Raw genomic sequence first — 25,824 nt, forward strand, 5'->3', positions numbered from 1 at the left:
CTATGTCACCTTGGAAGAACAGATTGGAAGAGAATAGGCCAGGGTCAAGGCAATAAACAAATAGTTAAGCAGTAATGTAGCTGGGATGTCTTTAGACATGAAGGTAATTTCCGTAGGTAGAGGGAAAAGGCTGGGGTGGGTTTAAAAAAAATCTTAGCACAAATCTCTTTAGAAAGTACAATCTTTTGTTTGTTTGTTTGCTTTTTGGATCCGGTCCTGGGGGCCTGAACTCTGAGCCTGGCCGCTGTCCCTCAGCTCTTCAGCTCAAGGCTAGTGCTCTACCGCCGTGAGCACCATTTCCGGCTTTTTTCTTTTTGCTTATGTGGTGCTGAGGAATCGAACCCAGGGCCTCATGCATGCAAGGCAAGCGCTCTACCACTGAGTCACCTTCCCAGCCCGCAGTACTATCTTTTTTTAACTCAAAATATTTTACAGTGAAACAAAGAATCTGTTTTCCCCTTTCCCCCAGAGTTCTCTATATTTACAAACTTACTTTGGCTCTCAAATTTGTCAGATTTACACATCTATCACCTTAGGGTAGAAGGTATTTTGGATCTGTTTAGAAAATAAAAACAATTTGCCCTCTCTGTGGTTACAAAGTGCAATTTTTGTTTCATATTTATATTATGGCATGAAATTAGAAGTATTATTTTGCAAAATACATGCTACATATCTGGTGTTTATTTAGTCTGAAACACGTAAAATTAAAACCTAAGGAATTTTATAGGAAAAGAAAAACCCCTACCACTTCACCTGGTAATTTCCCCCCTTAAGAATATGTTGCCTTTAATTTGAATTATTTGGTAGTCATTGGAACAGGAACAAAATTGTTAGCCCAAATGCTCCCTTTAAATTCACCCAGTGCTACCATGCCCTGAGTAATCATTAATATCTCAGATGGGTCTTCTTGAGGTTGGAAGGGCAGGTAGTATTACTGACAAAAAAACAAAGCAGAAACTGGTGAAATACCTTGGTTACGGTCATGCATCTGTTCAGTAAAGAAAGTGGGACCTTAACAAAGTTAGTTGGATTCTACAGCCTTTTCTCGCTCATCTTGTCTTACAGTTACCTTCATTTATGAATCACTGTGGAAGCTTCCCAAGTGGTTCTATTTGGGGCAGTCCACTGGGCCCAACCTAACTGCTCTCTTCCCTTCCTTCCTGCCACCACCTCTCCTCTTCTCCCACTCCTCAAACAAACAAACAAACAAATCTAATAAAATGCAAGCAGAGGAAGTTGTGTGAGTAAACCTAGTTAGGAACATTTTGCAACCATGTTAGAGTCTCCATAATGTGATGCATTTTTTAAATATATTTCATAACTGCTCAGGAAATTCAGAAAAAAGAATGGATGGAGCTATTATTTAAATACTTAGCCTACCCTTGGACACGTCACAGAAATGGTATGATGAAACTAGGGAGATGGGATAGGAAATACTGCAGTAGTAATACAATGTTTTATTACTGAAATCAATCACCTTCCAAAGGTAAAAATAGAGCTTCAGGCTTTTTTCAAAAATCACTAGAAAAACTGTGTAACAGCTTTTAACATTACATTGTGTTTGTGCTTTCCCTTGGATCTCTGTTCCATAGCTCTGAAGAATTTAATCTCATTACCCTTTAAGAGTTACCTGGACTCCATACCTGCTCTTCCTTGTCCCCGACTACACTTCTAACTTGTAAGTAATGCTAAGGCCTTGTAAAATAATGTAAATACTGCTAAGGCCTTGCAAAAACAAAACACACCCACATGCCCATGCAGAACCTCTGGATGAAGCTTCTCTATCATCTGCCTAGAGTCCAAGGGTGCTGAGCCAACGTGGTTGGAATAATACATTCAATATATCCAGCATTCTCCATTGACACTGGATTTAACACATACAACTTCCCTAAAAATGATGTTAAAACAGACTGGAGATGAATTAACAATCCCAAATTCTATGACAAATGGTTGAACAAGGATAAAAGCATTCACAGATCTGGACATGGTAAAATAGATATACTATGTAAGGCCAGACAGTCTAGCTATAATCTATGAGCTATCCCAGGAGAGGTATGTTCTGGTGAAGGTACACCAGCAGAACTCAGTAGTGTTCTTTCTTGGAGGCCAGGCTTAAGAACAGGAGAAGTTTTACCTAAATTGGGCTCCTATACCATGCTCCTACTCTACTCCCCAACTCTAACCATGGAAACCAGCTGGTAGATTAAGTCTTCAGGTGCAAGGTGGGTTCAATTATCATAATGAGCAACACTAGGTCTGGCAACTAGATGCGCCTCAGCTATTGAGAACAATGAAGATGATTGATGAGCATGGTGTTCTGGAACAAAATAGCTGTGTAGATAGTAGAGGCATTGTTGGATCTATAAAGGAAATCAGCATGAATAATCAGTTGGATGAATGCAGATGTCTTGATCCAATGTCACAACCTATAGGGCAATTTCCAGACTTAACTCCGTTTTCAGAATTGTGACTCACAGACACAGGAGAGGCTGGGTCTCCATGGAGGTGCATTAGTATAATGGATATGTTAGTGTTTCCTGTCAATTATTTTTTCAAATAAATCTGCAGCCACTTACTCAAGTAATTATATTTGAAGATAGTAACTCAAGTTACAAATGTAGTAACTCAAGTAATTCTGTTGGAAAATATGCTTGGCTCTCTGAGAACTGCTGCTCCTGTGTTGATATGGAGAGCCAGGACTCTGAAAGCTGATCGGGATCTGTATGGTCGAGTAGGGGCATGTGTGACCAAGCAGTAAGTGGAGTCTTGGCTCAACTTTGGCTCACATGGGATCTGTGGACCAATGAATTGTTCAGTTCCCTAGTCTCTGAAGGTATCACAGGAATGTTCATCTGTAGTTGTTGTCCTGATGCTCATTTGGATTCCTTGGCTTGTGCAACAAAAGCTATCACACAGTGAGAAGGCCAGCCAAAAGCCTCCGAGGCTGTGAATAACATGCTTAAAACAACTTCATCTTCCAAAGAAACAGGAGAAAGGAATGCCACTCTTAAAGATTCAAAGGATGTCTGGGTGGGAGCCTCTTCTATATCCTCTCATTGACTGGCAAATGAGATATACTGGCCCTGCATGAATCAGATAAATCAGAGATAATAGTCCCAATTGCAGTTAGTTTTTATTTTTATTTTTATGACAGTAAGCAGTGACTGCTTCTTTAGGTCCTTAATGGAAATTGAGAAAAAAGTTAGTTCAACTGTAGTCAGAAAGGCCAAAGAGAAGAAAACAAATCTATTCTCTCATACTAAAATAAAATTTTTAAATAAAATGTTTAATAGTAATTAGGATATCACTCGGGAATTAAACTGAAAATGATTTTAAATGAACATTTTTAAATGTAATGGGGAAAAACACCAAAATGTAAAATAAAAATAAAAACATGACCACACACAAAAATAATAATATATTGCTTTGGGTGGGGTGGGGAACAACACTTGTGAGAAAACCTCTTAATTCAAAAGATCTTGACTATATGACAAGTCAGTGTGAAAATGGCCAACAATCCAACAGAAAAAGAATTCATAGAAACACAGTTATAAACTGTTATATAAAGAAAGTCGGTCTTCTCAGCTCCTCTTCCCCCCCCCCCCACCTGGCCAGTGGCTCACTCCTGTAATCCTAGCTACTCAGGAGGTTGAGATCTGAGGATCACAGTTCAAAGCCCGCCCAGGCAGGGAAGTCTGTGAGATTCTTATCTCCAATTAACCACCAGAAAACTGGAATGGCGCTATGGCTCAAGTGGTAGAGCATTCAAGACCCACAACTGACGAAAGGAAGAAAGAAAAAGAAAGAAAGAAAGAAAGAAAGAAAGAAAGAAAGAAAGAAAGGAAGGAAGGAAGGAAGGAAGGAAGGAAGACAGAAAGAAAGGAAGGAAGACAGAAAGAAAGAAAGGAAGGAAGGAAGAGAGAAAGAGAGAAAGAAAGAAAAAAAAGAAAGAAGATAGAAAGAAAGAAAGAGAAAGAAAGAAAGTCAGTCTAAATACTGAGAAATACCAGTACACTCTACAATGCCCATCAATCAGGCAGGAATGAAACTCTGAAGCATGGAACATGGGATTAAATAATATAAACGCTGGACTTCAAAGCCTGCCAGGTTAAGTACACCACTTTAAGCACATTTGATTTCTCTATTATGTTGCATTATTCACATTTTGTGACAATGAAGTAAGTTGATAAGCTGATAATCCATTTAGGATAGTATCTAGGATAAAGCAGAATGCCCACATATCACAACTATTTTGATTGTCTTGAGAAGTGGAAAGGATGGGATAGGAGCCTTCATATACTGCTTGTGGAAGAACAAATTTGCTTAACCTGAATAGAGTACCATTTTCAAAGACCTTTACAAATTAAAGTCGTGATCAACATGTCCACTTGTAAATATGCATCTGGCAAATGTAGTCACGTATATGGGAACTACAGTATATGCAAAGGTCTAAGTAGAAATGATGATCTATTTCCCACCCATAGGGATGATAAATAGCATAGCACCCTACCAAAGTAGCTGTTGCTATTGTCAACACTGGTGAGGTCCTCCCAAGCAGCGAGTCTTCAATCCCATAATTCAGTCCTAACATATCCCAAATGGGATAACATTTTATGCCTCACCATTAATTTTTGTTTTCAATATAATAAATCACATGCCAATGTGGCTGAGGCACCTACGGTTGTTTCCATCAGTGATTCTTTGAATCATCACTGTTTTAACCTTTGCTTCATAAAGGAGATTCACTCTCTCACAACTTCTGGTCAGGCTGGTCTGTCACCAGTACGGCTTACTGTGGAAGAGCATGCTTCAATGTTTTCTTAAACTCCCTTTACTTATGGCTTGTGATTACTTCACCATTCTTACACAAAGAGTACTCCAGAGAGCTGTCTGCCATTCATATCTCATGGCAGCATGGGCTCTGAGCTAGGGAGCCCCTGTCTAATATTTTTACCTACAGACTCCCCATTTTCTGTTTTGAAAGACACAAAATAATTTATAAAGGTAGAATACTGATGCATGTTACAATTTCTTACCTTTAGGGTCAAGTGTTTCTGTTCTGAACAAAGTACAAAAATTACCAAATGAATCTTGATGCTACATTCCCTTCTCCACCCACCCCCACCCCAGTTTGCTAAGCATTCATTTCTATAAAATGTTTTGCCAGTTCAGCTTTGTATGACTGAGGAGAAAAAGCACAAGACATACAATTTCCTGTGACAAGCTACAACAGGGCACTTGCTACTTACAGAGTTCCCCAAACAAAGAGATTCTTTAGGATTTTCTTCTTCAATATTCTGTGACTTGCTCTTCTTGCTATCAAGTGCATAAATTTTCTTACTATGACTCTTTTTGATTTTACAATACACGTTTAAAAATAGACTCCTCTACAAAATCCATTTTTTTTCTTTAAAAGATTTAGAACTCTTTCAATCATATTTAGAATATACAGTTCCATATTGTATGTCTGGAATATTCCATTTATAATTCTTTAACTTATAAGTTTTTGAGTTCACAATGGTATGAGAGCAAAATGCTCTCAGTAAGAATCCTGCCCACACTCTTTTTCTTTATAGTGTAGTAGACAATAAATTACATAAGCTATCCAACATTTTATTCTAAAATAGACCTTCTCTTAGTAAATTTTCCCAATTATAAGTGTTGTGAGCAGGGTTAAGGCAGACTACACTAAACTTTGGTATGTTCGCTATCTCAAGTGCATTTGACTTACAATATTTTCAGTGCACAATGGTTTTATCAGGATATAATCCTATTGTCAACCATAAAAAAACCTGTACTTGAATTTAGACTTGTCTATTTTAAATAGACTGAAGTCTGTTTTTTAATGTAGACTTTTTTTTTCTGGAAATTCTGCTTCTCTATACTTAAAATGCATATAGCTAACTCTGCCCTTGGAATTTTGCGTATTGATAAGTTAAAAAAATACCACCTTCCTCTCTGATTTCCAAAGTTAATTTCTGGCAATGTTGGGGACATCTTGAATTGTTAATGTGTATAAAATGAAGCCCTGACATGTTGGCTATGAAAAGACTCATGATTAGTCTGTCTCATTTTCTCCTCTATGCAATTCTTGTATAAACAAAAGGCATATTTCAAAATTATTTGAATCTGAGGTCTTATTTCCACTTTACTCACATCTCAGTTCAAGCATCACTTCTTTGACCACATCCCCGCAGCAGATTGATTCAGATATTCCAGGCATAGGCTTTCCTAGGCCTTTGCACTATTTCACTAGAGGGACAATTGAATTTTTTTAACTATAATTTTTCTGTATTTAATATCTAGCTCTTTCATCATACTATAAATTCCTGATAGAGGTTGATATTCTCTCAGTCATATCCCCAGCTTAGAGTACTTTGTGGGTTCTAATAAAGACTCAATTAATACTTGGTGAATAAATGAATTAAGAAATGAATGAAAACAGAGAAGTGAAAAAATGAATGACTGAATTTTACAGTATCATAACCAGCCCCTCCAAAACGTCAGTTATCAACATCATTAGTTTCCATTCTAGAACAGATGTATTTGCTGAGAACTTAAGTTTGTTGATGTGGCTATGATTCCAGAAACAATTACCTCTGTTTTCCTATAGTTAAGTGTCAGATGTATAAAGAAAGAAATACATATGTATTAATAAAGTATAATGTAACAATAGAAGGGTGATACTGATAAAAATTCATTGTACTGATAAATTAATAGGTTGAATTGAAATCCCTTAACTACTTAAATATAATAAATCTTTAAAAAGAATAATGTGAAGCTTTATATAGGAACAATATGCAATAATTTTCATAAATTTTCCCTAGTAATTATATATTAAAATTATTTATTTGCCTTGAAACAGTAAAACATTTTTAGTATACATTTTATTTATTCAGGCTGTTCCCAAACACAAAATATTTTAGCTAGAACAATCAATATTAATTACACATTTTCCAATTTCTTATTTTAATGATTTTAAGACTTCTGTTGTAAGTGCATAATTATATATAAATATGAGAAGTTTCTGGACATAGTGGTTTCCCATTATAATACAATCAATTTTAGTTTTAATCCTTAGTTTTTTTGTGCGTATATTTTTTTTTTGTCAGTCTCGGGGCTTGAACCCTGGGCCTGGGCACTGTCCCAGTGCTCTTCAGCTCAAGGCAAGCACTCTACCGCTGGAGCCACAGCGCCACTTCCGATTTTCTAGTGATTTATTGGAGATAAGAGTCTCTCAGACTTTCCTACCTGGGCTGGCTTTGAACCGTGATCCTCAGATCTCAGCCTCCTGAGTAGCTAGGATTACAGGTGTGAGCCACTGGCACCTGGCTTCCTTAGTTTTTTTATAATGACAATTCTGAATTGCTTGATTTTTAGATGGATGAAAAAGTGTGCAGTGAATAATTATTCATTATATTCTTACAAATATTCCATTCACTTTATATTTTTTAGATGAATTTACTTACAACTCATCAATAATGAAAATATATTGAAAGATTTTTCAACACATTGAAATAATTCTCAGAATATTTACAGAATATTTACACACAGAATATTTACACAAAGCACCACTCCTGTAAATCTTCTTTTGGAACCAGAATATCACAATACATCTTATCTTTTCATTACGTTGTCAGACTTTCTGGAAATCCTATCTTTTATTGAGTAGCAGAAAGGCATTTTTCAAGATATAGACTGATCAAAAGTTCACTCTATTGCCTCATTCATTCAATACATAGGGTCTGCTGCATGTCCAGACCCTCTCTCTGTCTAGCTTCACATGTACGTAACTGTTGCCACTGAAGTTCTTAGAAGAAGTCATACTCTCTAAAACTTGTGAGTTCTTAGGCATTAGCCCTCTTAGTCTTTGCCTAATTCTTGATGATCCTCCAAAGTTTGTTCAAACCTCAGTTCCTTTTGAAAGTACTCCATAATCCCATTCTAGTAAAAAAAAATTGTGTGTGTGTGTGTGTGTGTGTGTGTATCAGTCTTGGGCCCTGAACTCTGGGCCTGGGTGCTGTCCCAGCTCTTCAGCTCAAAGCTAGCACTCTACCACTTGAGCCAAAGCGCCACTTCCAGCTTTTTCTGCTTATGTGGTGCTGAAGAATTGAACCCATGCATTCAAGGCAAGCATTCTCCCACTGAGCCACCTTCCCAGCCCTTAGTCAAGATTTTTTGGTGTGGAAGGAAAAAACACAGGTAAGTTAGTTCATGGCAAAATGTAGGGGCATTGTTTTAAGAATTAAGAAATGGGCAAAAATCCATGACAGTAAGCGAGGGAGAGCTCAGCCTTGCAGGCACTGCCCTAAAGCACTGAAAGTCTTATCATTTGCTACCTCTCTCCAGTTCTGCTTCTCACAAGTGTCTATTTTATTTTCATTTCCTGTTTATACTAGATTTCTCGGTTGACTCAGTCCAGTATAGTCTTCTTCAGCCCCTTTTATCTCCATTTATCTTCAAGCTACTTCTACTCATAGCTCAAGCCAGAGAAAACTTCAGTCACAACTGAGTCATTGGACTGGCCGGATCTGTAAGACATCCCACTCTGCTTAAAACAGTCATGAATATAGGGACAAGATCATGTCTCTGCATATGTGTGCTGCCCTGCCAGTGGCTGTCAGTGTGAGAGTTTACTACAGTGAGCCACAGGGACTATAAGCATGGATACTCTTCAAGACAATGGTCTTCACTTTGGGGCTCGCCTTCCTATGACTCTAATATATATATATATTTATATAATATTATATACTATATATTATATATAATGCATATGTAAATATATAATATGTTACATATTATATGTAATATGTAAATAGATAATATATAGTATAGTATATATTTTCTATAGAATATATATTTTATACATGCTGCATCATATACATATACTTATATATGTATATATGTGAATATATGTGTATATATGTATATATGCATATATGGGTTTATCTATGCATATACACATATGGGCATGTGTCTGCCACACTAGGCTAGAAGTTTCTTATGAGGATAAAACATTCCTGTTTTTCAATCTCCAGTGTTTCTAATACAGTCCTTGGTATGCCATAGGTAATTAGTAAGTATGTATTAAAAAGTTTTCATGTAATATCAGTCATTAGGTAATAATGAATTTGGTAATTATAAACAACCAATTAAATATATTAGTATGGACATTTCTTGTCTCTCTTCTGGAGTCCTACAGACTAAAGTTACTATTTTACTTTCACCACAAAAGAAATCATCAGTATTCTGATGGAAAGGCTTGGAAAAAAAATTGTATTAAATGAAATAAGAAATATAGGTTGCATGATTTCCCTCACTTGTGGTAGCTAGAATGTGCATATAATTCTACAAGTAAACACACTGGATGGCTAAAAAAAATATACTGGGACATAAATTATACAGGTCTCTAGATATTCATATACAGTGAGTGAGACCGAAGGAGGATATTCTTAGGAGAACACAATAAAGCCTCAAGACCTAGGTGCATGTGATCATATAAAATAATCTTAATGGATATGAACTCTAGGAAATGGAAACAAGAGGTTCTATTCTTTGTTGCTGCTTTTGTTTTCTTTTTCTTTTGTCTTATTTGTTCATTTATCTGTCTTTGGGAAGGTAAGGGGGGCATAGAAATGGAGGGACAAAGGGTGAACAAATGCAGTGTGGTACTCACTAGACACTATGTTGAAAATCAATTATACAACTTGTGAGTGACTACAGGAAAAACTTGGAGAGATCTAGGGAAGGGGTGACATTGTCCAAAAAGAAATGTACTTTCTGCCTGACTTCTGTAACAGTAACCCCTCTGTACATTACCTTCATAATAACAGTAAAAACGTATTAAAAAAATCAGTATTCTGGTGAAAAGACTATGTTGCATCAGGGAGATCTGATTCTCTAATGACTTAAACAGACTTCCAGCAAGTTCCTCTATGTTCCAATTTTCCACTCTAATAATATTGTGTTATTCTTGGTCTCCCTTTTCCAATTTTTTTTCTGTCTTTGTGGATTTTCATCTTTACAACCTTTTTTTTCCCCTGTTGTTTAAGCGTGCTTTTTTCAAGATAGGGAAAATAAATGCATATGTTAGAACTATCACCTCTAATCAGAAACTCTGATTTGTTCTATTTTTCTATTTAATTTTTGAGAATCAGGGTTATTGGGGTATATGTTATATGGAATAATTTTTTAAAATATTTAGCTCTGCTGTTCAATGTTCTGGTATTTCTGAAATCTTTATCTTTGCTTCTAGACAGAGACACCCTCTCATCCTTCTTTCCTTTCCTCTAATCCTGGTACTTTTTAAAAGTCACAATCCATTTCTTTTTCTCTCAGCCTGTCACATTCATCACAACTTAACCTCATGATGTGTGAAGTTGTTACACTCTTAGCGGAGTCCCCAAAGTGATATTTGGAAGAGACAATCATAGGTATATGTGAATATGGCCTTTGAAAACTGTGTTTTTGGAAGTGGGAAGGGTTAAGTTGGAGAGATTATGCAGCATTGGGCTGGGTTCTAGTGCGATGAGTGGCATTGTATAAAATGAGGGAATTTTGGTCACAGAGACACAGAGAAGACACACACAGGGGAAGGCTGTATGAGGACACAAAGGAAAGGCGTGTGAAGATGGAAGTTGTAATTATGCAGCTGCAAAGCAAGGAAGACCAGGAATTGCCTGAAACCACAGATGGGGAGCATGTCCCAAAACTCTCTCTATGATCATCTAGAGTCAATCTCTTTCTTTCACCCTGGCGCCAGCAAATAATTTATATTATCTTATTCCTTCCTTGTTTCTAGTAAGTGTAGTACTTCTGTCATTTGTTAGTTCCCAACCAACAAAGGTAGGAATTGATCATTTCTTTGTTTGTTCAGTCGTATGTCGGATTACAGATTTACAATGTTTTAAATAAACACCTTTTAATGTCATTGATTTTCTCCATTTTTTGGTTTTACATTTCATTGTTTTCTGTTGTCCTGTTTATTCTTTTCTTCCTTTCAGTCAGCTGAGTTTAATGCATTCACGTTTGAATAAATTTGAGACTTCTTTTGTATATATATATATAGATATATATATAAAAGAGTATATATATCTATCTATATATCTCTCTATATATATACTCTTTTAAATTTTCCTCTCAGTTTAGCAATATATTGTAAATCTTGATAATTGTGTTTTTTAATGTTAAAATATTTTGAGTTCTTTTAGACTTCAGTTATTTAGAAATGTCATTTAATTTCTAAATATCTGGGATTTGGGTTCTTTTTTATATTTTAGTTTAAGTTTGTTGTAGACAATAAATATACTTTGTATGATTCCAGTTTTCTTAAAGCCCCTATGTTTTTTGTTGCTATGTAGATCTGGGGAAAACAAACCATGTATTTGGTTGTTGTTAGGTGGAATTTTCAATGTATGCCAGTTAAGTCAGTTTGATTGATGTTAGTGTTTAATTCTTTTACATCCTTGCTGGTTTTCTATTGGTTCTAACAACTACTAAATAGAAATGTTAAAAATTTCCAAGTACTATTGTATATTTGCCTATTTTTGCTTTTAGTTTTAAAAGGTTTGCTTCATGTGTTGTTATTAGGTACATTCACATTTGGAATTATTGTTTCTGATGAACTGCCTGCTTTGTTATAATAAAATGTCCTTTAGCTTTGGTAATCTTTTTGATCACTAAGAAATATTATCATAGCTAAAATGTCTTTCAGCTGATAAATATTTGCATAGTATATTTTATTAATTTTGTTTTTTATCCTCCCTGTCTTTATATTTGGAGTGGTATCTTGTTCATATCAAGTAGCTAAGTCTTGGATTCTTGTTCAAGAAATCTTTTAAATTGGAGGGGTTTTGGCCAGGATCTGGTGGCTCATATCTATAATCCTAGCTATTCAGAAGGCTCAGATTTGAAGAATGCTGTTCAAAGCCAGCCTAGGCAGGAAAGTCCCATGAGACTCTTATATCCAATTAACCACCAGAAAATGAAATGGTGTTGTAGCTCAAAATGGCAGAGCATTAGACTTGAGCAGAAAAGCTTAGGGATAATGCCCAGGCCTTAAGTTCAAGCCCCACAACCAACAAAAAAAAAAAAAGGAGGTGTATTAATACATGTTTTAATTGTTCTTTAATCTATGATACAATTGTATATTTTCTATTTGCCCATATGTTTATTGTTGTTGCTTCATTTCTCCTTTTTCACTCCATCATTTAAATTAATTTGAACAGTTATGACTTCATTTAGTCTTCATTAATAGTTATTAGCTCTTTGTTTTGTTTTGACTTAGTGGTTGACTTAGGTTTACACCATAGCTGTCCTCTAGTAATTTTACACTGCTTTACCTAAAGAAGCATTTCTGTTGTACCTTCTCATCCTGTGTGCTATCCTCATGTCTTTCATTCCTATATGTGTTATAAATCCTTTAACTGTCACTGGTAATACACAAATGCATCATATTATGAGATTAAAAATGAGATACATGTCTTTACACATTCATTTATAATTTCTTTTTTTTTGTATATGAAGATTTGAATTTTAGTCTGATGTCATTTTTTTCTGCTCAAAGAATCTCCTGTAATATTTTCTGTAGGGAACTTCTCTGTGCTTTGTGTGTCATCATTTATATGTCTTCATTTTGCCTCTTTCTTCCAAAGGCATTTCTCAAAGTAAAGAACTCAATTTTCACAAGTGTTGTCTCTTCCCGTACTTGAAAGACATTGCTCCATTGTTTACTGGTTAGCATATATTCTGACAGGAATTCTGCTGTAACTCTCATCTTTTCTCCTTTCTGCAATTTGCCTTAGTTTTCTTCTGCCTATTTTAAAGACTTTTTTTTAAAAAACCCGAATATTCAGCAGTTGGATAATGGTGTGTCTTTGTTCTCTATACTTTGTCTTTCCTTTGATGTCTATTCAGCTTGGCATTTGTCTAAGTTCTGGAACCTGGGTTTATAGGTTTCTTTAAATTGGAGATTTTTGCTGTATTTTCTTCATTAAAAAAAGTTTACTCCATTTTTAGAATGGTAGAGTATGTGTGCTAGTTGTATGTTCCTCAGGCCCCTGATGTTCTGTAAATGTCTTTACTTACTTTTCCACATGTGTTTGTCTTGGATACTTTCTCCTATGCTGTCCTCATTCGCCCTGCTTTTACATCTGCTATTCCTTAATATTCTTAAACACACTCTATGTGTTTTTCTTATAAGCATTTTTATCTCCATAAACTGTATTTGGTGTTCATTGTATTTCTCCCTGAACCATGCTAATGTTATTCTTCTAACATTAATTTAGGGAATTCTTGAAAGAGCTGTTTTTGTCGGTGGTGGTAGTAGTCATGGAGCTTGAACCCGGAGCCTGGGTGCTGTCTCTGAGCTCTTTTTGCTCAAGGCTAATGCTCTATCACTGTAAGCCACAGTGCCACTTCTGGTTTTCTAGTAGTTAATTGGAGTTAAGAGTCCCACAGAGTTTCCTGTTGCTATTAGCTTTGCCATGATCCTCAGAGCTCAGGCTCCTGAGTAGCTAGGATTACAGGAGTGAGTCACCAGCACCTGGCTGAGAGCTGTGATTCACTATCCTTGTCTTTCATGAGTTTGTTCCCTTCATTGTGAATTTTGTATTACTAGTAAGGAAACTATTCTGAACATTTTATTAGCTCCATGCCTGTTCATTTCTACGAAGCAGCAATTAAAGAGTTTTTAAAGAGCTTACAAATTAAATATTATTATAAGATTAAGATATTAAGATAGCACAAAGTACAAGAGTAGTTGGCTTCATTGCTAAAATCTACTAAATATTTAAACCGATATTTGGAAAAAACAACAACAAAGAGAAAAGAGTTCTTTAAGTCCATTGTATGAGGCCATTATTGCCCTGATATCAAAACAAGCTAAGGAGAGAGAAAAAGAAAGAAAAAAGAAAACTGCAGCTCAATATACTAATATAGATATAAAAGTCCTCAGGAAAATACTAGCCAATCAGATATAATCGTATATTTAAAATAGTGTTCACAAACATCAGGTGTGATTCCCTTTCAGGATGAACCAACATACACAAATCAACTAGCATGATACACTACATTAGCAGAATATAACAAGAAAGTAATGATATCAATAAGTGCAGAAAAGGCATGGGATAAAGTTAAATATTTTTCCTGATAAAATTCTGAATAAATTATGTGTAAAAGACATACCTCAACACGATGAAGACCATCTGTGTCAACCAAAGCTATCAAGTGCTGGGAAGGAAATGAAGAAAATGGAATCCTTGCACATTATAACAGCAAAGTAAATTAGAACAGCAATTACAAAAAACATTGTAAGAATTACTGCAAGAACTATAATATAAAGATTACTGAAAAAACTAAAAATACAATCCAGTAATACTGCTGTTGAATATATATCTAGGCAAGATAAAATCAGTATGTTAAAGACACATCATTTAATGAAGCAAGAAATGGAAACATATTAGGTGTCTATTAACTACTGAACAGATAAAGAAAATGTGATTCATATATATATATATATATATATATATATATATATATATATGGTTGAATACTATTCAGCCATTAAAAAGAGAATGAGAGCCGGGTGCCAGTGGCTCACACCTATAATCCGAGCTATTCAGGAGGCTGAGATCTGAGGATCGCAGTTTAAAGCCAGACCAGGCAGTCTGTGAGACTGCTATGGCTCAAATGGTAGAGTGCTTCTCTTGTGAGCAGAAGAGCTTAGGGACAGTGCCCAGGCCCAGAGTTCAAGCCCCACAACCCACCAAAAAACCAACCAACCAACCAACAACAACAACAAAAAACGCCTCTCTGACAGCATAGATGGAACTGGAGATTATTGTGTTAAGTGAGATAAGTCAGGAACAGAAGACAAGTACCACATAATCTCACTTATGTAAAATGTAAAAGTACTGATTTTATAGAATTTCACAACAGATTGGTGATTATCAAAGTCAGGGGAGAATGTGGAGAAAGAATGATAGGGAAAGGTTAGCAACTAGTACTAAGTTACACAGAGATAGGTTTAAGAAATTCTGGTGTGCTACTGTACAACAAGGTGAGTTTACATAAACAAGAATGAACTGTATATTTCCAAAGCTAGAAAGATTGTAAAAATTTCCTCACAAATGTTTGACTGTCGTTTTAAAACAGATGTAAGTATTGTGAGAGATATAACTGTTCCAAAGCAACATGTAGCAATTTCTTGTCTCAGGTGAAGACTTCATGATAATTCAGAGTACAATGATAAATTAGGAGCCCAAGCGATTCTAGTGGACATTTGTTATGTAGTATGAAACCTTCATAGTCCTAGAACAACACAGCAATTATACACAAAGAAACCAGTCCTTTCCTAATCATCTCAAACCCTAACTGACTTTAATACACATTTGGCTGTAGTACCCAATCACTGAGTTACTCTAAAGAAAGGATGGCAGTAAGGTGATTTAGCCTTTGCAGAATATACATTGACATAGACAGGGAATCTAGAGATAAAATTAAAAATGAAAACTCAGGGACAATTTCATTGTTTTGCAGACAAACTTATAACAAAGTATATAATAAATTGCAATAATATTTTCAATAAGTTGCAGGTAAGAATCAATCACTTCTACAGGTGCATTTTTTGGCCCCCATGATATTTTTGACTCAGTTGCAAACTATTAAAAATCAGAACAAATATCCATTTTTATCACATATGTACAAATCTGTGATGGATTTCCAATTATGGAAATGTGAAGAGATAAGCAAATCTCTCAAAATACAAATAAAATTTGACAATATTCTTCATAACATTCATTAAATACATTGTTTATATAGTATAAATACATATGTGTATTTAATGCATTGTATATATGTTAAATTCTAGAGGAAAATTTATAGCTTTAGGTTCTCATATTAAATAAATTCTAAGGAATTTATTAGACTATTAGAACTAACCAATAAGTTTAGCAAGGTCCCACAATACGAAGTAAGTAAACCAAACTAATTATATTGCTGTATACTTTCAATGAACAAATTGAATATGAAATTAAGAAAGTAATTTAATTCATAATACCATAAAATGTGTTTATGAGCACATTAGACAAAAGAAACAAGGACCACTTAAGAGAGAATTAAATATACTATTAAATAAAACAAAGGTTGATCTAAATAAATGGAAGTTTAGATCACTTTTGATATTGTTAAGATTATTTGGCAACCCTAGGTTTTGTTTGAAGTACAGATGTAAGAGAGAACTGATGGCAGAGAATATATACAACCCAAAAGTGAGGTATTGGATAACAGCCACCTTTAGCTAGGGAAATAATTTCCCGTGTTTCCAGTGTCTGCCACTCCTGAGCATCTCTCCACCATCCTAGGGAAGCAGGTATGTAGTTTTGCCACCTTGATATATACATTTCCTCCTAGAGATGTTGTATAAACCAGTAATAATTTATTTAAAAATTAAAATGGTTTTGTTCTCTTTTCTGGGGCTGCAATTAGATGATTTCACTATACAAAGAATAAATTGCAAATTTTAGATACAGTTAGGGAAGTGTGGACCAATGTGTGAGTATGTAAAGACCACACTTTAAAAAGATTATTTTGATGGGTACTAGCATTTAGAAACAATATTTTAAAAATATTTTTTCAGTCTGAAGTTGGTGGCTCATGCTTATAATCCTAGCTACTCAGGAAGCTGAGATCCAAGCATCACAGTTTGAAGCCAGCCTGTATCAGAAAGTCTCTGAAATTCTTATCTCCAATTAACCACCAAAAAGATGGAAGTGCAGCTGTGGCTCAAGTGGTGGAGGACTAACCTTGAAAAACAAGTTTAAAAAAATTAAAAATAAACATGGAAATATTTTTTCTGGGTCTTATAAAGATTAAAGAGCTCTGTGGTTTTCTCTTTTTAGATTTGGCTAGATGACTTTGGTGTTATACTAGTGAGGTGGAGAAAGCTGAGGAAAAGTACAAGAACAGCTGCTAAACGCATTACAGCCAAGTGTAGTTTTGAAAAGCTAAGGGTTTTTTCCTCCACCTTGTGAAGATACAGTTCAATACACATAAATTGTTTTTGTTTGGTACTTTGGCCTCATCAACATCTACCATTTCAGATACCAAGGGAGAAATGTTCAAACATCCCAAGCTTTACTAAAAAAAAAAAATGCAAGGAATCTCACTAGAATCTTAAATGATCATCTTTTCTGTTCTAAATTAGAGTTTTTGGTCCTTAAAGCAGAGTATCCCTCTGCCCATTTAACTTAAGCAAGACTTGATCCAAGGCATTGTAAAGTCTATGGCTCGATCCTATGAGCAGTCTACTGGACCTGCTTCCCTCCTTCTGATTTTAGAATTTTAATTGGGCATTTATAATTGCCCACAAAAGTCCCAACCGGTGGAGTAAGGCATGGTCATAGGCAGAAGCCACATCCCTGTGGACTCTCTCCCAGGTCGGCCTGGCAGATGTGTTACATTTTGTTTGGCCTTTCAAGTGTTTAAGGAAATTGTTTTCCTGAATTTTAGGCAATGTTTTGCCATCTGGATAACCCACAAAATTCTCCAGATTCTTTTGAAAATCCTGTCCATGTGTGGTACACAATCCTGCTGAATAAATGCTGCTACTCTTTTTGGGGAGTGGGGAGTTGTGTTGAGGCTTGAACTCAGGACCTCAATCTCTCATTTGGCTTTTTTGATCCAAGGCTGATGCTCTGTCATTTGAGCGCACCTCCACTTCCAGCTTTTTGCTGGTTAATTGGAGATAAGAGTTTTACATGGATTTTTCTGCCTAGACTGGTTTTGAACCTGGATCCTCAGTTTTCAGCCTCCTGAGTAGCTAGGAATGAGTCAGGCCCCTTTTATTAGCAGAGCAACTTGTTCACTCTTTGCCATGTCTTTCAGGGGCAGCCTAACTCATTTACAGTTCTCACCGGTCCCTAGATGTTGGAGATATTTGTGGCCTTGCAGATTTGACTAACTTTTCTAGCGGGTGAAGTCCTTTTTGTCTTTCCTTACCCTGGTACAAAGAAAACATTCTTACTTTGTTTCACGAGCTTCAAGGCCACTTTGTAAAGTCTATGTTGAGCTTTTACAAGTTTTGACACTCATTTGACCAATTTCATCAGAGTAAACTTTTGTCCTTGAATCTGATTTCTGGAAGCAGTCAAAGAAAAAGTTGGAGCCAAGTTTGTGGCAATAAATGTGTGTGGCTGTCAAATAGTGAAATCCTGTTGCTGGTGTGTAGTTTGCATGCTGACTCAAAGTCAATAACAGTAAGAAAGTCCAAAAATGCTTTGTTGGCTTTTTCTTCCCTCTACTAATCTTTCATAATATCCTATGAGTGACCATATTTTGCATGTGTGATTTAGGTTTTAAGTTTATGTTTTCCTGTTATTTCTATCTTCCACTTTAACTGACTGAGACCACCTGAGGGAAAGATACATTTTTATTCACCTTTGATATAATGTGCATAGTTGGAAGTCAAAAGATGGAATGACTTATTATTAAGTAAATACATGTGTGAATGAATATTTTAAATGGGCAACCTCATTTACACCTGCCAAACATCTGTGTAGTTAAAATGAATAGAAAGTCAGTTTTTGTTGGGGTTGTATTAATGTCCTTGTCCGTGAAGTAGTTCATAGTTATTGTGTTTTCCCCATAGGAAAAACTCTGCCCACGAGTCTGTCTCCTAACTGATGAGCCAGGAAATATAGAAGTTGTAGAATCCACAAGGAAACAAACAAAAACAAAACAACAACAAACTGCGAGAAGCCTGGCGCAGGTGGCTGACACTTACAATCCTAACTAACCACAAGGCTGAAATCTGAGAATAGAAGTTCGAAGCCAGCCTGCGCAAGAAAGTCTGTGAAACTCACAAGTCACCAATAAGGCAGGAGTGGAGTTGTGGCTCAAGTAGTAGAGCAATAGCCTTGAACAAAAAAAACTCAGGGGTATTAGCGAGTTCCTGAATTCAAGCCCTAGTATTGGCACCAAAAAACTCCCAAACAAACAAACAACAACAACTACAACAAATCGAGAACTAGAACTGTTCATGCTATGTTTACAAATAAAGCCTAACAGACAACTGTTGATACTGTTAACCAAGTAATAGTACCAACCTCAGGAGAGAGCAACAGCGATTCCGGGAAACAGGGATCCTCCCGGCGTTGATACACAGTCTACAATCACAACTAAACAAGAGAAGACAGCAGAACTGACAAGCCCCAGAAACCAAACAAAAACATGGAGAACGAGGCATCTTTGATAGGTGTGTGGGTGCAAGCCTGCGCGTTTTAAGGTTGAATTTCCCCTCAGAAGTAAGTGATGGGTGGCAGGGCTTGGTGAGGTGCAGTTCTGGTTGGTTTCCACGTGGTTCAGGTGGCCTCCCCCCAGGGTTCAGTTGCATTTCCACCCAGCACCACACAGGTCTGTGCCTAGGCTCTGGGCTCCCGCCCCGAAGAGGCCGCGGCCGCCGGGCCGCCGCATCCTTCTCCTCCCGCTCTATTTCGGGGCCGCATGATCTCATGCTCCAGCAGACCACACTCTGCAATTGCAGGCCAGCCCGCGCCGCAGGCGCTGCAGGGCGATTCCCGCAGGGGTGGGCAGGTTGGTGGCCTGGGCACCGGCTGGGAAGGCAGGGGAGTGGAGGTGGGGGGTGGGGAACGAAGTTAAAGACACGCCCACGCAAAGGACCCAAAATAGCCCACACGCAAGAGTGCCCAAAATCAGACAGGAAGCCAAATAATCCGGGGCGTTGAGTCGCTTGGCCCTCGCTCGGAGCGCAGGACCGAGGGACTCCGGCCAAGGGTCTGACCGCGAGGGGCAGAGGCGTGGCTGGGGGCGTGGCCTTGCGCGGTGTAGGGGGGCGTGGCCGGCGCGGAGTCTATTTAAAGGCCCTGCGCCGCTCCGGGACCCGAGCGCCAGGGCCCGGGCCACTATGGAACGTGATGGGTGCGTGCGGGGCGGGGAAGGCCCGGCGGGGAACGGCCGCGACCCGAGCCACGGGGCACCTGGAGACCCGCAGGCAGCCGCGTCCTTGCTGGCTCCCCTGGATCTGGGTGAAGAGCCGCTGGAGAAGGCGGCGCGCGCCCGCACCGCCAAGGACCCCAACACCTATAAAGTGCTCTCCCTGGTAGGTCGGGGAGGAGGGCGGGCGGAGGGCGGGCCCGAGCGCGGGCGCGGGGCTCCCCGGCCCGCACGTGCTGCCCTGCAGCCTGGCCAGGCGCTGCGCGCCGCGGCTGCTCTGAGCTCTGGCACTGGTTTTTACCGATGCTGCGGAAGACCCACACCCGACCTCCGCCTCTGCCTGTGGAAGTCTCAGCTTTTCCCCTCGAAGCTGAGGATCTGGGGTGCAATGACCGCTGCAGGTGGTTGGTGCTGGGCAGGCCAAGCCTCTTTGCCTGGCTCCAGTCCTGCGTGCAGAACTGTGTGGAGACTTGGATGAACTTACCTCCGTGGAGAGGTTTCACAGGGCTGTTGTCAGTAGCCGCAGGAACGCTAGAAGGTTTCGTTCTTTTTTCTCTTCTTTTCTGTTTGGCTCCGTGTAGAAGGCATTTCCTTGCAGCAGAAATGCCATCAGTCTTCACCTTATGTGACTGGAATCCTTGACTCTTTGCCCGCTCTTTTAGCCCTGGGCTACTAGCTCCTGTTAACAGAAATACCTGTTATTCTTCGGGTATTTTGTTATGGCAGTAGCAGGATCCATAGGCAACTTTTTTTTTTTTTCAAAGCCAGGGTGGCTTTTTAATTTGAATTTTCGGTGGACAGAACTGAATATACCAACGTTGAGTTTTCCATGGCTGTTATTAATTAGTTAACTCCTGGAGCCTTGGCGAGTTCTCCCCAATTTCGGTTCTTGTCTGTTAAAATGAGGACATAAAGCGTTCCTGCACATCACCCAAGATTATTGTGAGGATGGAATGAAGCACTATGTGGGGAAGCAGATGAAAAGATGATATGTTAGTGTAACGTGCAGAAAGCATGGGCTTCTCATAGATTGTGAGAAATTATAACTGAGCAGTACTTCCCTGAAGGCTTTCTTTTGAAAATGTTTCCATTTTCGCTATCTTGTGTGTGTCATGGAGATATTATAGTACTTTGAGGAACCAAAATTCCTAGACTTGAGAGGCTATCATTGTCTTAGTACTTAAAAATAAATCTAAGGTGCAAAGAATACGTTCCCCAAGCCACAGGATGTTTGCATCCCAAAATATGTTTTTGTATCATATGTCACTCTTACCATATCTGACACTACTGAGAGTTTAGAGTTTACTCAGTCTTTTGTTAGACTTTAGCCTTTATATCATTGCATATTCTCAGTAGTTTAGCATACTATAAGGCATTCAATAGTTATACTTTGAATTTGTATGAAACTACAATGTAAAAACTACAATGTAAAATGTATATATATATATATATATAAACATGTGTTATATATAATATATATGTATATATCTATTCTCTAAGTCTTGATTAATTTTTGTTAGTAAATGTAATGGTTATGTCTTTTCTACTTACTTACTTGTAGATCCATGATAGGCATAATAGGTCTCCTTTTCCATCCTTGACATTTGCTGTAGTTGGTCAAATGACATTATTATAAAGGCCATTTTATAAATTATTATTCAGTGCATTACAGATGACTCTTAGGTTGCAACTCTAGTCATTTAATGTGGAGGTCCTAGGACTTACTTCCTCAAGTAAGACTGATAAATATTTTCCCTACCAGGTGGGATCTTTTTCTGTAACATGTACTGCATTAGAAAGGATTCTTACCTAATTTTTTTTTTTTATTGAATGTAAGTAATCATGAAAATTTGACAGTTGTTATCCAAGAACTCTGGGGACAAGTCTAGTTCTAGAGAAAAACTTAAATTACGTGACTTTTTCTTCATATTAAATATTTGCACACTTTTTTGTTGGTGGTGGTGGTGGTCGTGGGGCCTGAACTCTGGGACTGGGTGCTGTCTCTCAGCTCTTCAGCTCAAGGCTAGTGCTCTACCACTTGAACCACAGCTCCACTTCTGGCTTTCTCTGTTAATGTGGTGCTGAGGAATCAAACCCAAGGGCTTCATTCATGCAAGGCAAGCACTCTACCACTGAGCCACCTTCCCCGCCCATTTGCACACTTTTTGTAAAGATAAAGAAATAGGTTAGAATGATTTTCTCTTGGGGCTGGGATTAGGGGACACCATCCATTCCTCAACCACATAGTTTTAATCAGGAGGGTTAGCACAGGACTTGCCTTGTGAGGAGTTGATTAAACAATGGTAGTAAGGTATTCACAGATAAACAAATAGGATGGATGGAGAAGGTCCTACCCTCCCTTTGCTTTGCCCTGGGTGGTGGTTAATCCTGGGGAAAGACCAGGAAGTTTTCCAAAGATTTTAGCCCTGGGCTTTAGAAATGCTTGTGTGCAGGCACTGTGTACAGGCCCTGAGCCAGACTGAGGAGAACAGCAAAGGGTAAAACAAATACTGTTCTCTATAGGCTTCTGTGGGTAAGATTGTTAGCTTTCCCTTGCTATAATGAAATATGTAGGCAATTCTATTATGAAAAAAAAAGATTTATCCCATGCTTCTTTCTGGAAGTTTTATTCCAAGATCAGGATCTCATTGCTCTGGGCCTCTGGGGAAAGCATCTGATGGCAATGACCAGGAATTTGTGATTGAGCTAACCACTTACTTCATGACAGAGAATGAGGCCATGAACCTTCAGTGGAAGACACACCCTCCACAACCTAAGGACCTCTCATAAGGCTCCTCTTTTCAAAAAGTTGACCATTTTCCAATATTGATGCTCTGGATACTAAGACTTTAACATATATTTTTGGCAAGGCATTCAGGAGCCAAACTATAACAGTTTATAAAAAACTAGATGCCTTCCCTTGGCTTCAGAATTAAATTTTGAACTCAAGAATAGAGTTTTCCCTCAGGTTGGATATGGGGAGTTACTTGAAAGAGCCTATCTTGGGTTCCCATTATAATTTTGACAAGTAATTTTCACCCCCACAGCAATGTTTTTTGTTTTCAGTTAGTTTTTCTAAAGCATAATCTTTTTAAAGTTTCATTTATTTAATTTATTGTTAAAGTGATGTACAGAGGGGTTGCAGCTATATAACTAAGGTAATAAGTACATTTGTTATCACACTTATTACTCCCTTCTCTCATTTTTCTCCTTCTTTCCCTCCCTCAGCCCCTCCAAGTTGTACAGATCATTTCCAACATACTGTCTTGTGAATATCACTGTTGCATTGGTTCCTCCCTTGTCCTTTGTCTCACCATTCTGTTGTTCCCCTTCCCTTCCCTAATTCAGATAAATGTATAGACAATACTGGGGTACCAACGTCAAATACAGTGACAACGGGATAATAATCATAGGGGGAAGAACATTCAAAAGAAACAAGAAATCACATAGTACATAAAAAACAACAACAACAAAGAAAAACGTCTTGTGTCCATGTCTTGGAGTTCATTTCACTTAGCATCATCTTATATGGTCATATGTATATAACTATTGAACCATTCTGCTCATCTGCTAAGAGTAACCTAGATGTATAGTAATTATTAAAGCATACTCTTTTTGTGTTTGTGACTTTCTGTTATACTTAACGGTGATATATCTATATAAGACAAAGGCTTTGTGTATGGGTAGTGGTTACTGAAGACTGCTATTATCTTTCCATTGAAAAAGAGCTCTTTTTAAGAGGCAGAAGTTAGTCTTGCTTATCTGAGATTGGTAGTGGGTGGAGGAGGTAAGTTCCCCTTCTTTTCTTTTGTAATCACTGGAGTCTAGCATGAATAGTATTCAAGATAACTCTGCCCTTACTAAGACTTGGAAGTGATATTAGTCTTTGATTTATAAATTTAATATCTGCCTAGCCATAAAGTATTTCAAAGTGACCAGAGCATCTTGGAGACCAGAGAGATCTGATATTTGTTCCTTTTGCTAGTTGTTTCATGTGTTCCAGTAAAATACACCACAGAATCCTAAGAAACTATCCAGATTGTTGTGTTTACTGATGATAGTGCCTAATACTCTGTGTTAGCATTTGGTTAGTAAAATGAATGCACTGCATTTTTACTTAGATAGGAAAGAACAAAATGTGAAGACTGGATCTGGGGCACAAATATACAAGATATTTGGTACAATTTCTGGGGTAAGATCAAAACTGAGGTAACATTTTTGGGGGGCCTAGAGAATTGGAAAAAGTAATGAATGGAAAGTGGTTTCAACTAAGGCCAGAAAGGGTCTGTGATTATTTGGATTTAGGATCAGAAGTCTAGTCACTGGACATTACCTCAGGTAAAAACAATGCCAGTGTGGCCACACCAGGATATGTAAGCAAAGCCATCATTCAGGCAAATTAAACCTCTCACTTACGCCAGAGTAGCTTTTCTTCTTTTTGACTTTCTATCACACCCTTAATTCAGTCTTTAGGACTAGGCCACTGCTTTCTCCAGCATTAATTTAATTACTTCTTCCCTTGAGTCCTGTTATTTCTCTCCCATCATTTAGCCCAGCTAAATATGGTCTCCTTCCCAGTGATGAATGGTCACCAGTTCACCACCTTTTTCTAGAAGAAAAGGTATTTCAAGTTCCAGACAGTAATAAGCGCAACTCTGTCAACCTTATATATGTGAGCTCTCAAACAATAAAAAGCAAGGAGGAAACCTTTCTGCAATCGATCTGAGGACAGAATATAAATTACTGTTCTAAGCATACATCTCATGCAATAAGAACAGATATCCAGAATACTGACCCAAGAAAAGAAAGTGATGTGAGACTTTATTTATTTATTGTCAGTCATGGGGCTGTCCCTCAGCTCTTCAGCTCAAGGCAAGACTCTACCACTTGAGCCAAGCACCACTTTGGGCTTTTTCTGCTAATGTGGTGCTGAGGAATCAAACCCAGGGCCTCATGCATGCAAGGCAAGCACTCTACCACTGAGCCACCTTCCCAGCCTGATGTGAGACTTATAAGATTTTGTCAAGCTTGACGATAATGTTCAGCTACAGAGTAACTGGAGCACTCCTAATTTCCTGTTTCAATTTTCTGAGGGCTTCATTGCAGCAATTAAGATAACATCTGTAAGTATTTGTTATTACTTTCTCCACTTTTTAGTTTTTGGAAGAATTGTTGAGAGAAATATAGATGGTTAAAATTTTATGGTTTTAACTATTGCTGGAACATTCTGGAGCATTTTCCTATATTTTGAATTGACTCTTGACACATCAACAGCTCTTAATTAGGTAAATAAGACCACACTCAATTCTGCTTTATAAATAAGGAAATAGGCGCAGGGATTAGTCTGGTTTTTTAAGTACGAGTGGGCATAGAAACCGTCCTAGAAGCTGGGTGCCAGCGGCTCATGCCTGTAATCCTAGCTACTCAGAAGGCTGAGATTTGAGGATTGTGGTTCAAAACCTGTGCAGAGAAGTCTGTGAGACTCTCATCTCCAGTAAACCACTCAGAAGAAGCCAGAAATGGCACTGTGGCTCAAATGGTAGAGTGCTAGCCTTGAGCACAAAGAGTCTCAGGGACAACACCCAGGCCCTGAGTTCAAGCCCCAGGACTGGAAAGGAAGAAAGAAAGAAGGAAGGAAAGAAGGAAGGAAGAAAGGAAGGAAAGAAGAAACCATCTTGGAGGTTATTGAGAAGACATAGATTCCTGAGCTCCAGTCTTACAGATTATGATTTGGAATATTTGGAATGCGCTCAAGATATCTGCATTTTCTAACAAGTGCCTCAAGTTACTCACTTGTAAATGGCTCATTTCCTCTACTTCTAGAAACAATGTGGACTTTCTAGGTAAAAGCCATTATAGTAGACTATAATAACA

At 37.8% G+C, this 25,824-nt stretch overlaps 1 protein-coding gene across 1 annotated transcript in view; it reads left to right on the forward strand.

Annotated features, from left to right (window-relative positions):
- The first annotated feature begins 2,647 nt into the window (after nucleotides 1–2,647).
- Enpp1 (ectonucleotide pyrophosphatase/phosphodiesterase 1) overlaps nucleotides 2,648–25,824 on the forward strand; it is a 76,081-nt gene continuing 52,904 nt past the window's right edge. The window contains exons 1-4 of the mRNA XM_013026781.1: nucleotides 2,648–2,731; nucleotides 16,899–17,009; nucleotides 19,423–19,582; nucleotides 19,770–20,116. Of these exons, the coding sequence (XP_012882235.1) occupies nucleotides 2,648–2,731; nucleotides 16,899–17,009; nucleotides 19,423–19,582; nucleotides 19,770–20,116 (702 nt within the window). The remainder of the gene's footprint in view (nucleotides 2,732–16,898; nucleotides 17,010–19,422; nucleotides 19,583–19,769; nucleotides 20,117–25,824) is intronic.

The sequence above is a fragment of the Dipodomys ordii genome, unplaced genomic scaffold (assembly GCF_000151885.1).
Source record: "Dipodomys ordii isolate 6190 unplaced genomic scaffold, Dord_2.0 Scaffold97, whole genome shotgun sequence".
Taxonomy (NCBI): domain Eukaryota; kingdom Metazoa; phylum Chordata; class Mammalia; order Rodentia; family Heteromyidae; genus Dipodomys; species Dipodomys ordii.